The sequence below is a fragment of the Convolutriloba macropyga genome, chromosome 10, assembly GCF_964194025.1.
Source record: "Convolutriloba macropyga chromosome 10, txConMacr16.3, whole genome shotgun sequence".
Taxonomy (NCBI): domain Eukaryota; kingdom Metazoa; phylum Xenacoelomorpha; order Acoela; family Convolutidae; genus Convolutriloba; species Convolutriloba macropyga.
Genome location: NC_134477.1, coordinates 19383947 through 19397116, shown reverse-complemented (window position 1 = coordinate 19397116; position 13170 = coordinate 19383947). Strand labels below are relative to the sequence as shown.

General features: G+C 35.1%; 2 protein-coding genes and 1 non-coding gene across 3 annotated transcripts in view; 1 reads left to right on the top strand and 2 right to left on the bottom strand.

Moving 5' to 3' along the window:
- LOC142347951 (von Willebrand factor A domain-containing protein 3A-like) overlaps positions 1–13170 on the bottom strand; it is a 708547-nt gene that overhangs the window by 665488 nt on the left and 29889 nt on the right. The gene's annotated exons all lie outside the window — the stretch shown is intronic.
- LOC142348810 (ribonucleoside-diphosphate reductase subunit M2 B-like) overlaps positions 1830–13170 on the bottom strand; it is a 42544-nt gene continuing 31203 nt past the window's right edge. The window contains exons 6-9 of the mRNA XM_075400331.1: positions 11722–11813; positions 7792–7843; positions 2834–2941; positions 1830–2424 (exon numbers count right to left, since the gene is read on the bottom strand). Coding sequence (XP_075256446.1) covers positions 2137–2424; positions 2834–2941; positions 7792–7843; positions 11722–11813 — 540 coding nt within the window. The 3' untranslated portion in view covers positions 1830–2136. The remainder of the gene's footprint in view (positions 2425–2833; positions 2942–7791; positions 7844–11721; positions 11814–13170) is intronic.
- On the top strand, positions 11432–11505 carry Trnai-aau (transfer RNA isoleucine (anticodon AAU)). Its single transcript has one exon. It is a non-coding gene; the product is annotated as a tRNA-Ile (tRNA).

Sequence of the window (13170 nt, the reverse complement as noted above, 5' to 3'; positions counted from 1 at the left end):
CAACTGTTTCAAACCAATTGCGGAAAACGCCTCCCCGGGGAAAAACCAACTTCATCTTAGATCAGAAATAAACCGCCACGGAAACAAACCCATGGAAATAAGCCCTACGTAAATTCTGAAAATTATAAAACAAGTTGAAAAAAAAAATGAAGAAACAAATAAAATTCTTATTTTAGCAACCATGGCTTAGAAACATTACATAGTCATCCTTCTATTTGAAACAAAAAGTAAAAAAAACGATTGCAGCTATTCGGAAAAAAATTGTCAATAGATTGTTGAAAATTAATTAAGGAACAGATTATCAAGGAATTTCAGATTTAACTTCAATAAATAAACCAATTTTAAGTAACACAAAACTAAAACCCTGACTGTATACAGCAAACTTTCTACTAATTAAAAATAAAAAAATTGACAAAACCCACCAAAATCGGATTAGTATGTGCACAATTTTAAAACAAAAAACCTAACGTTAAAAACAGGTGGTGAATGCATGAATTGTCAAAAGGACGTGGCCAAATCTAATGATTTTTCAGAAAAAAAACCGCTCAAAGATCCAAAAATGAAGAATGTAGTGAAAAAATCTATATATTAACTATTAAAAATCCTAAAAAATAGAATTATGTGCCCATTTCCAAAACCCAAAAACTGAACATAACCGGCTGACCTCGGCCGGCGGCTGGCTTCGTCAGTAGCCAGCTACGTTTTTGTGAGGCTAGCTTCAGCTTAGTTGATGGGGCAAGAGGTGACCGCAGCGTTTGGGTGGGGGCTGGTGGGCAACGGTGGTAGGGGTTTTTTTGACAGCAAGGACCCCTTACGGCCTGAACGACGTGCAGCGGTGGGGATTGGCGGAGGGGGGTGTGAAGTCAGAGGGGGGCTGTTGTGGGGGGGGGATGGGGTTCAACTTCCAAGAACCGCTCTATACATCATATGTATAAGTCTCCAAAACAGTTTATGAATCGCATACTTGGAGACTAGTGAGTTGAAAGGCTCCAAAAGAACTTAATGCCAGCTGGGCGCTACCTGTTCATCCCGTTTTTGAGGACGAAAAGTCAAATGGGTCAAACGAAAATTGGTCAAGCGAAAAATCGCATAAAAAGACCAACAGCACTAATATAATTGCTACAAAACTTTGAGAGCAATTCAGAAAAATAGAGAAATTTGTCCCCATTTAACACTTGAAACACGTCACTAGGCTCTGCAAAATTTTGCGGAAGCAATTTCAGTAAGTTACACATTCATGCAGCATTGATCGAAAATCATTTTTAGAAAAAACCAAGAAAAATGAATCAAAAGGACGAAAAACGTCTTAAAAGGGTTATCTAAAAGGTTAGCCATTCTCTGAAAAACATTTTTCAAAGTCAAAAAGTCATTCAATGAACATAGCGCATGATCAAAAAAACTTCTCTTCCTCAGCAAAAATCTGTTCACCATGACAGCTTTTCTCACTTTCATTTTAGGTCAAAATGCCACATGAACAAACCATCTACTTCTTTGAATTGTTAAAAAGGAGAGTGCCTAAATAATAGCGATTGAGAGGCTGGCGGCGGCTTTTAATTAGTTACCGAAGATCGACTACCGTCGTACAAATTTCTCACAAATTAATAGCTAGGGCTCTGCTTCGGTAGTACTCAGCTTAAGCTTAGGGACGCCAGCATCACAGGGTGATTAGATCGCGGGGGGTCCATTACCCTTCTCAACATATATTTATGCCTACTCTGCAGTCATGAATGAAAGTGAACTGAACATATAGCACCTAGTTAAGGTGCCAAGGGAACTGCACATTGACTAAATTTTCTTATGCGTTATCAGTTTATACCGCCTCTCAGGAGTACTTTGTTTGAGAGCAATTAAAACCTGTACTTAAATTAGAAGACATTTGTTCAAAGAGTTAACTCTATCCACAAATGAAAATTACCGAATAGAAATTTAATAATTTAAAAACTTTTGAGGTACTGTCTAAGGGGATTCAATTTAGGTACTTAGCACCATTTGAAACTAAATAAACTATAACAAACACAAATTAGCGAAGCCTCAAACTACATTTTACTTTCGTTTAACTGATGGTTATTTCACACTCGCTTGTAAATATAAGGGGACCATTCTGCATATTTCGTTCAATTTCAGATTTGACCATTCTCAAAAATCGAGATCAGTTCTGAACTCAAAGCTTGTCCAATCAGGTTTCGCCTTTTCCACCGTTTTTGAGTTAAAACCGACGGAATGATACTCGCCAACTCTTCTTTCGAAAAAGTTTGTCTTTCCTTCGAGTGATATCATCTCCATAAATGGAAAGGGGTTTGATGCATCGAATAATTTGGCACAATTTAACTCGAGTAATAATTTGTCAGCGACGAATTCAATGTACTGGTTCATAAGTTCACTGTTGAGGCCCAAAAGACCAACAGGCAATGCCGTCTCCCAAAACTGAAACAAAAATGGAACTGAAAACTAAGTCAAAATTGAAATCTTACTCGTTAAGGTAAGATTAAATGGGTAATAAAATGGGTCAATGCTAGTTTTCATTGCATTGATGCGTAGTTCTTGGTTGACGAAACGCGCCGAACAAAAATGTTTCGCAATTTTTTTGCAATTCAAGTGCTAAATTTGACGGTTGCAAGTTCAGATTTAAATGAGACATTACGAAAAACAAATTTCAGCTGGAATTGATGCAATTTAGCTTTTTCCATAATTATCCTCTAACTAATTTCAAAATAGTTCTCACTTAATTGTTTCAAAACTGTGTCTAAAGCATGTTGAATAACTAATGTATCCATCGTATGTCATCTTGCAAACTTTTAGTTCACATGGACTCCAAGCTAATCAAAGTACTTACATTTTTCTCAATTTTGACAGCTTCTGAAAATATTTCTCGAATTGTCTGTTCAGATGGTTTGTTCCTCAAATGAGAAAAGAGAGCACATGCAAATTCGCAATGAAGACCCTGAAAGAAAAACAAATCATGACAACTGACATCAGCTCGAATCTGCTTTTATTAGAGGCTCTTATTAGAGTTTGTACATAATTTTGCAACCCATGTCATCAGCGACCCTTTCAACCTTTTACAAAAATCAAAAATGCAAATTTTAGAGTGTAAGAAAGTAAGTACTAAGAAAAATCACCGCTTAAAAAATGATTCGGTTAACTAATAACTAATGACATGAGCACAAGAGACATAACTTGGTCTTGTCCTCCCGTGGTTCAAATTTCTTGAAAATTTCTCGCTGTTGAACAGTCCGTATCGAAAACTCAGTCGAGACGTTTTACTTAAACAAGCGACTGGATGGCTTTTACAGTAAATTGCTTAAGTTTAGGGCGGTTAGCCTCACAGTGAGACATGGACATGAAAAAGTGGTAGAAGGTTGCTCTAACCAACGACACGTGCCTTTCATCATTACGTGGTCCAAAAAGGCAAAATTCGGCATAGGCATACAAAGATCTTGATATTGCTATGTTAAAAAAATTTCGTTGATGTTAACAACTAGTCAGTGACCTACCGACAAGCCCTTAGAAGTTTCATCGGCCCCTAAAGATAGAAAAACTCGAAAAATGATCATAATTTTGAAAAACTGCACAAATTCTAAAATTGCCAAAAATCGTGTACTAATAACTTGAAAACCATTTCATTGCCACTAGCAATTAAGCAGTAACCTAGAATCAAACCCTAGACGAATTTTACTGTCCTCTCAAAACTTGAAAATTTTAATTTGGAAAAATTTATTGAAAAATCCAGAGAAATCGCGTTGTTAAAGAAATGGTTTTGAAGATATTAACAACGCGATTTCTCTAGATTTTTCAATAAAATTTTCCAAACTCAAATTTTCAAGTTTTGAGAGGACAGTAAAATTCGTCTAGGGTTTGATTCTAGGTTACTGCTTAATTGCTAGTGGCAATGAAATGGTTTTCAAGTTATTAATACACGATTTTTGGCAATTTCTTTCTCTCTAGAAAACACTAAGTAACCATTTTCAAATTCTAAAAATTTTCACTTGTTCCTAAGGGTAGAAACCCAGAATGACAGAATTTCGAGAAAAAACTTGAAAAGCATTGTAAAAATCAGCTTCATTTTGCTTGTTTATATCTGCATAGCTCACAAAATGGACAAATAATGTCTCACAAAAGACCTTTATCAAAACTGAAAAACGTAAAGTAATGACTAATTAAAACAAAGACTAGAAAACGTAAAAAATTGCACCATCTTTTGGTTCAAAAGCTTCTGAAAAGACTTTTACATTGAAATAAAGCTCTCCTAGCAGGTACAGTACTCTAAGCACTTGAAAGTCTACTATAACCAGCTGCGATCCTCAAACTTTGAAACTGAATGCCCAATGAGCGTTACCTGTTAACCCTTGGAAAGATCTAAGTCATGCAAAAATCGCAAAAATGTGTGGAAACATTTAAAAACAGAGCACCAATACAATCCAATTCTAGGATTGCAAAAATAAGGGCCGCTATAACAGTCAGTTAAGATGCGGCCCTCCCATGATGCTGCTATTAGAAACAAACAAGAAACAAGGTCTCAATTATAAACTCATTTACAAATATATGCTGTTCAAAACAAACTGAAAGTGTTACTAAGTAAATAAATGTAAGCGAGAGATTATTAACCAATCAGAACAGAGAATTTAAAAACGCATTATTTTCGTTCCAATTAAAGTATAAAGCTCGGAAAAAGCTCGTTTAACATAATTTTAAGTAATTCTAATCATAAAGCCTATCAAATAAGACAAGATTCGGCTAAATATTTTTTGGGTTTTTGGATTCATCGGTACAAAATGGTGACTGGCATTGAACTGATTCGTTTTCAGACAAAATACCGGCCAAATGAGCATCAAAAATTGCCGTCTAAAAACCACTTGTTGCTATGATTGTCACAAATGTTAATGCATTACCTAGTGCGTAAAGGCTAATACATTTGCCTATTTGAATGTTGCTATATAGCACGTAAAGAAGATTGAATTGAAACCCTATCGGTAGACTGTTTGTTTCTACAGCTACAGAAAGGATTAAATCAATTATATTTTGCCTGATTAGAAAGCCAATGAACAGAAAGAATACTTGCAGGCAAACTTGGTCACATTTATTTTCATTAAATGTTGTTTTTTCAAGTAACAAAACCATTAGTTATAAACTGGAATTCTTTCACAGATTCACATACGCCCAATTAGAAAGCCAATGAGAACTCTCATTAACGAGGCTAAGTGCCAAGAAAACAAAAATTTTGAAAAACAAATAGGCGAAATTAAAACGAAGCCAATATAACAGTTAGCTACAAATTGAGTTCACTAGAGAGCGGATGAGAACTGTTTTTCACTATGCAAAAAGAAACGAAAATAAGAACAATCAAGGGTAATTTTGACAAAAAAGTGTCAGTCATTAAAACCAGTATCTTGCCAATGAAAGATTCGAAACATTCCAACTATGCACCATTATATAGACAATTCTTTTCATTGCATTCATGACTCCTTTTACTACATTGGCCTGACCACCATCTTAACTCCAATGTGACTTCAAAAATGGAAAATATTAAAGCAAAGATCTCTAAAACCTAGCTAGATATACTCAGAAATTGGTCTTGAAACGTTTTGCCGGAGCAAAACACTACTGAAAACCACCACGCTTACTACAGATTAAAAGTTTCAAACAATGATTTTTCGTGCAAATTTCAACTCGGAAAGGGTAATAACCAATTGTTGAATATGGAGCTGGACAATATCCGAAGGAAAGCGGACAAGATAGCAAAAACTGTATTTTGCGTGGAAAACCCGCAACATAATAAGTTTTTAAAAAATAGTTTCTTAATTTTTTTAACTCGGGAGTGCCCGTATAAAAATCAATTGCATGTTTCAAACTTTCAATCATTAAGATGAGTACGAAAAAAATCTTTTAAAAGACGCCAACCTATCTTGAATACCCTACGAGAAGGATTTGTTGACATTTCATTTATCAAAAGATAGAATTCTAAAATCTTGAGAAAATGTTCCAAAATTTTTTCTTAACATTATGCAGACGGATTATGAAATTATTGAAGTGTTTCATTTGGTTTAACACAATGAGAACACCAAAAAATTGAAACTTTTGCAAATTGAGCTGTTTTGATTTTTTTTTCGTCGGAACAGTTAAACTATTGAACAGAGAGCATATTACATATTATTGAGACAATTGGAAAATGTATATTTTAAATTTCCTGTATAAAATTACTTATATTCTCATGTGTCAAATGCTTTTGTAAGCCATGCCGTCAAATGCTTTTGTAAGCCATGGCGTCTCGGGCAGTGATTTGATATGAATTTGAGGGAGCAAAGCTTTGAGGGACAAATTTTGATACTTTTTAGTACTTTGTTTATATCTTCTAGACCTACTGGGTGACCTACCATATTTTTCTTTTGCTCTGGGTCTGTATTTTTGGATTTCTTTATTGATACAACAGTAATTGATCCGACGATTGGTTTTTGAGATATTGAAAAAAACTAGCCACTTTCACATCCATAATTTTGCGTGTATTTCGCTCGTCTTTGGCTCAATAATCTTTTGTCCAGGATTGTTGTTTATGAAAAAGTTTTGTCAATAATATTTCAAATTCTGCGTCTTCTTTTCTGGACGAGGACAGGGATCCCCTATTTTTCGACTCGTAACAGCTGTTTAATTGTTCCTTATATATCACCCCAAGACATAAACAGAGAACTGCTCTTCTTATATCTGAAATTGAGCAAATTTGGAGAGTATTTAGACAAAAAAAGCTTCATGTCGCTTGTGTTCAACTACGAATTTTGAATTGTATTCCAACTGCCTATTAATTGACTTCGGACGTTTACTAAATTCGGTTATTTAATTAAAAACATAACCGACTAAACGTCGGAAGAATTGCTCTTGAACGACTAGTGGGAGCTCTAATCAATTGCAGCCTGCTTCAGTCGGTGGAGGGGGGGGGGGAGGGGTAGCCTAAATGGGACTAAGAAGTTCTATAGTGGGCTTCAAATAACCACATTAGAGGTTAACATATACCACTATTAAGATTTAAAGTAAAAAAAATGACACCAGTTTCGGCGCATTTTTTTATTCGACTCTTAGTATTAAATTGCCGCCAATTGAGTTCAGTTGCTTGAAATTGTGATTGAGAGAGAATTTTAGATCACGCGAAATGCAAAAAGTCAAGGGCGTAAAAGTCACTCGAAAAGTCAAAACCGTCAAGCGAAAATTTTGCATAAAAAAGACACACAAGTTTACAATAATTGCTATGAACTGCGTTCAAGAGCAATTAAAAACACCGACTAACGTCAGACGAATTGCTCTCGAACGACAAGCGGGGCAATTAAATTCATAGGGGGTTGTAGCCTAGATAAATTTTTCATTATGGGTGCGGAAAAACTCCGACTAGACGACTAGGGAGGGATTCACACACCTCCGGCGGGCTATACTGAACCATGCACCGCTCCACTGACGTTCTCTCGTACTGTCCGGCATTTGCTTTTGTATTAACTACAGCTTAAATTTTGATTAGGAACAATTTAGATCGCACAAAATTTAAGAAGTCAAGCGTGGAAAAGTCACTCGAGACGTGAAATCGAAAGAATGTTCTAGAAGAAAACGGCCCGGCAAAAATTTTGCATAAAAAGACACATGTTTACAATAATTGCTTCAAACTTCGTTCGGGAGCACTTAACAAGAATATTTTTGACAAAAAATTTATTCTGAACTATACCTTAGTCAGTTTTAAAAACGACGAAGTTGATAAAATGACAATCAAAGTACGCAGAATACAAAATACAATGTTATAAACTTGAACTAATATACCTCGTCACGTGATATTAGCTCATTCGAGAAGGCCAGTCCTGGAAGAATGTTCCTGAAACAATACATTTTAGAGGTAAGGGGCTTCAAAATCAGAAATACGGTTTACAATAATTGCTTGCTTCTCATTCGAGAGCAAATAAAAACATCAAAAAAACCATTTTTTTCCCAATTCAGTGATATTTGCGCACCTTATCATTTGACTTTTAGTATAAAATTGCTACCGATTGAGTTTTAACGCAAAACGTCAAGGGTGTAAAAGTTTCTCGAAAAGTCAAAAAAACGGTCAAGCGATAATTTTGCAAAAAAGACACGTTTACAATAATTGATTCGCTTCGAGAGCAATTAAAAACTAAAAAAAAGAGCAAACCGTAACCACCGCAAATTTCTGAATTGTTTTTCGAAACATATCATTCGACAAAAACAAAAAAAAACAATTGACCGAAAAAATGCAGCCAGTCTAAATCAAAAGCAACCAAAAAATGGTAAGTTTGACAAAAGGTGTGGTCATGGGTTCAAGCATGGTTGTCAATAAATTTCGAGCTGTGCAAAAAATCGACCCCGGGCACAATTGTTTGTCAAGATAGTTATTATGGTAACGTGTAGGAGAGCCGACGATAAAAAGAGCCTATTGAAAAAGCCTAAAAATTATGACAGTTTTGGGCGATATATTAAGCTAAATTTTGCAGCCACTTAAATTGCTTTCTGAAATAAGACTACCAAATTGTCAGTCATCGTAACCGAGGATTTGAGAAAACATAGCCAGCAGATTGCAGAAAAAGATGCGAAAGATTAGACCTGCGTGCCTCATAATAGAGATAGAAACAAATACAGATCAAAATTGAAACTATGGACGCTTACTGTATTATTAGGGACCTTTACTGCACATAGTAGTACCTTTGACCTTAAACAAATTCAAATTAAACTTAAGTTTTAAAGTGCAAAAGTGATTTTATTGAGTGAGGTAAATCACGCATGATCGAAATTCAATCACGCAAATGATCTCAAAACCTTTGCTAAAGAGAGAGAGAGAGAGAGAGAGAGAGAGAGAGAGAGAGAGAGAGAAATGACTCACGCGCACAAGCGCCGTTAGTGAGAGGAAGAAATCATTCAGAAAATTTGATTTTTTCAGCTTTGCTGTGGGAACAAAAGTACAAAGAAAAAGAGCATCAGACAACTAAACAAACAAAAAGACAAGAGCACCGCAATATAGCTTAGCTCAGTTTCGCATTTATATAAAAAAATAGAATTTTCTAAAGAAACTGAAAGCGAATTAAAACATAATAGACTAACGTCGGGCAAATTGCTCTCAAACAAACGGCGAGCAGTCGGCTTCGTCAGTAGCTAGCCAGGGTTTAGTGATGATAGCTTTAGCTTGATTCGACTGCACATTTTTAGTTTTCTAGCCTTGTTAGTAAACAAACCAAATAAAAAACTGATAATTTAAAAATTTGCAATATATTGAAAAATTTCAAATAAAAGCTTCCAGACCTCGCATTTGTCTTTGCTGTTATGTCAAGTAACCCATCTGCAATACTTGGAAAACTTCGTTTGCCAGTAATGATAGTTGAACCCAGAAAAGGACAAAAAATTCAAAAACTTTGAAAATTAAATTTAACAAAATCTTGCTAAAATTCAAGATCTCAAATTCTTCAAAACCATTTTACTGTCGCAAGAGATGATCCAGTATCCCTATTTCAAGCTTTAAATAGTTTTACTGGCTCATAAAGATCCATAAACTTGGAACCTGATAAAAATTCTCAAAAATTTGAAAAATTAAATTTTATTAGAAAAATGCTTAAGCTGGAGTTATTAAAAAATTGATAACCATTTCATTAACTCTAGGAACTATGCATCAGTTTATTATCAAACAGGACCCTGGTGCCGGAAAAATGATGAAAAAATTACTTCAAAAAGATTAAAACACTTAAAAATTGCAAATATATTTTTTTAAAATTGCTGATATTTAAATCTTGAAAAACATTCCATTATATCTAGAAGCCATGCAAAAACTTTAAATCAAACCCTAAAGAAGGTTATGTGTCTGTTTAGGCTGGAGAAACCTAAAAAAGACAAAATTTCAAAAAACTTGGAAAAAGTTTCAAGTTGCATAAAAAACTGCTAAAGTATGTGACAATAAAAGTTGAAAACTAAACCATGGCAAATAAAACATTTTGCAGTAACTTAATATCAAACCCCAGTGGTTATTTTCTGTTAGGCTGAAAAACTTGAATAATGACGAAAAAAGTAAAAAACAAAATTTAAAAAAATTGCAAGTGTTGTAAAAAAAATGCTAAAATTCGTGTTGTTGAAATCTTGAAAAACAGTCCATTACATTTAGAAATTATACAGTACCCTATTGTCAAACCCTAGAGGAGGTTCCTTCGACCCTATTGCAACTTTTATCAAAAAATGCTAAAATATTAAAAAATTGAAAGCAAATAAATTTTTTTCATTAACTTATTATCAAACCCTAAAGGACATTTTCTGGCCCCTGCGTCTAGAAAGACGTGAAGAGTAAAAAAAAATTGATGTAAAAAGTTGAAAAAATTGGCACGTTTTGACAAAAAAAGCTAAAATTCGTAATAGAAAAATGTTGAAACCATTCCACTACCACTAGAAACTATGCAGTAAATTTTTATAAAACCCAATAGATGAGGTTCCTTGACACCTAGGGCTGAAAAAATGACAAAATTTTCAAAAATCATGAAATTAAAAACTATTATAAAATTGCATGAGTTTTTAGCGATAGGTTGTTTGTCGGTAATGGGTGGGGGGCACCGGGTGGCTGGTGGGAAGGAGGGTGGGTGTGTAACAGTGGGGTGGGGGCAACAGTGGGGGGGGGGGTCAACAGTGAGGTTGTCTTCAACCTCTAAGAACCCTTCAAACCATAAGTATAAGTCTCCAAAACAGCTTGAGCTGAAACAGCTGAAAAGCTCTAAGAGCCTTTAATGCCCGCTGGGCGCTACCTGTTTATGCCGTTTTTGAGGACGAAAAGTCAAAAGCGTCAAACGAAAAATCGGTTAAGCAAAAAATCGCATAAAAAAGACCGACAGGACTAACATAATTGCTACAAACTTCTTTTGAGAGCAATTAATTCATTATCTTGAAATTATCGCTGTCCATGACCATGCCTCAGCGGCTCATGGGACTAGATATGAAACTATCACAAACGAACATGAGATTAATTAACCCAAATAAGTACTTTTCATGGTAATCACAACTAGCCATTTAGGGTAATAAAGGCGACATTTTGTTTGCGGCTCTTTTCAAATCAAGTCAGGTTTCGACGCTTTCTAACGTCGGTTCTTTTACACGTCATCAGTTAGTATAGTGGAGAGAGAGCATATTATAAGTCACTTTTGCAATCTTTTTGACGACAAATGCCTTCTCCAATTAAAGCGTATTACTGTTGCAAAGAAATCTAGTGAGTGCTGACGAAAAATTCCATAATCGATACATCGATCGACGACTGGATAAAAACGTGCTTCACGAAAAATTCTATGATAAGCTTGATAATGAAACCGTCACCAGATGATAATCAGAATTTGCAAACATTCAGAAATACGAAGCGAAGCAGTAATTTCAATCAAGTATTATCACATGACCAGCATATGATATAGACAGTAACCCGAAAGTCGACGGTTCCATAGCTCAGTCGGTTAGAGCATCGTGCTAATAACGCGAGGGTCGAGAGTTCGAGCCTCTCTGGGACCACATATTTTAAACCGCTATTATTAGGAGAGCTTGTGTTAAGCCCACATCTGTCAAGTCGCTATTTCGACTCATAACACGCACTTTCTTGTGCCCAGGACTCGTTTAACGCACTAGGAATTTACAAAAGGTTCTGATTTGTATCTCATACACTCACGTATTTCATATGCAATATTTCGTACTCATAACGTTTGTACAAAAATATCAAAGACGACTTACTTTCCTCTGAGCCAGAAGATGGCTGCAAATGCCCCTGAGAAGAAAACGCCCTCGACTGCAACAAAAGCCACAAGACGTTCTCCAAACCCAATCTAAAACAATCAACAGTCAAGAATGAGTTCAAATAAAACATAGACTGCAGGTTGCCGGAAAAAAGCCGCTAGAGACCTCCTGGGCTTGCATTGGAAAAGAACAGAAAAAGAATAGGCAAAGAGACACCCTGTTAATTAAAACTCTCAGGGAGTTTCAGTCAGATTCTAAAAATATACTTAATTCAGCTTCTACACTGAACGCTAATAAGCTTAATACCAATATTGAACATTGATAACCTAATGCATTGTGACTTAATGACCGGGCTTTATCCCGTATCTTTTGATTTTGCTCTTTTGAGTTTAACTGTATTGACTACATTGCGTAATTCAATGCGTGAAAGTATTTCAAATCCATTCAGTTGAAACAGTGCGTGAAGTTAGTCAGAAGTCAAACGTGAAAATCGTGATTTAAGTAAAACAAAAAACGTGATCAAAAAATAAAGCAAATTAAAAAAGGAGAGCGCCTAAAAAATAGCCGCTGAGAGGCTGCCCGTCTGCTATTAACAAATACCAAGACCTCAACAGAAGTAATCAAAACACAAAAATAGAAAAAAAAACATTCGTATTTCTTAGAAAAGTAGTTATTATCGAAGTTATTATTTCCGACAACGCCAACTTCAAAAAGGTTTTTCCACAATGGAAGTTTAGACAACAAACACCAGCTTTGTAGAGAACCACACCACAACAGACAAAAAAGGACAACGCAAACAATATTTGGCAAAAATGAGTTGTAAGAATGTCATTGAAAATAATCAAATAAGCATCAAAGTCAATGAAACACGCAACCAAAACTTTAATTATTCAACATCTATTGCGCTATCTATCAATAGAAAGAACATATCAACTTTAACGACAACAATTAGGGGGCCAGGCAACGTAAGTAGCCACAAAAGCTGGCAACAATTAAAGTTCAAAAAATGTCGGAAACAACTGGCGTTGAAGCCAATTAGTTAAGCTATAAAACTAAAGTATTATATACATCCAGTTATGCCTAATTGGAAAGCAAAAGACCTATCATTATTGAGACTAACCGACAGGTAAAAAAACGGTCATACAAAAAATTTGGAAAAAATTTTGAAAACAAAGTGTCGAAGTCCTTAAAAACTGCAGGTGGGAAAACAAAAAACTGGATAAAAATGTCGAGCAAAAAATTGCACAAAAGACCACAGGACTAATATAACGTCTACAAATTTCGTTTGTGAACAATTAAACATCTTACCAAAAAAGAGCACCGTACAAAAACTTTATAAAAGATCACATTCCTAAATAGACTCGAATTCAAAAGATACAAAGAAAAGACCCAGACAACTGCTTACTAACCTAATAGATTATTTAATTCAAAATACCACTCAAATTC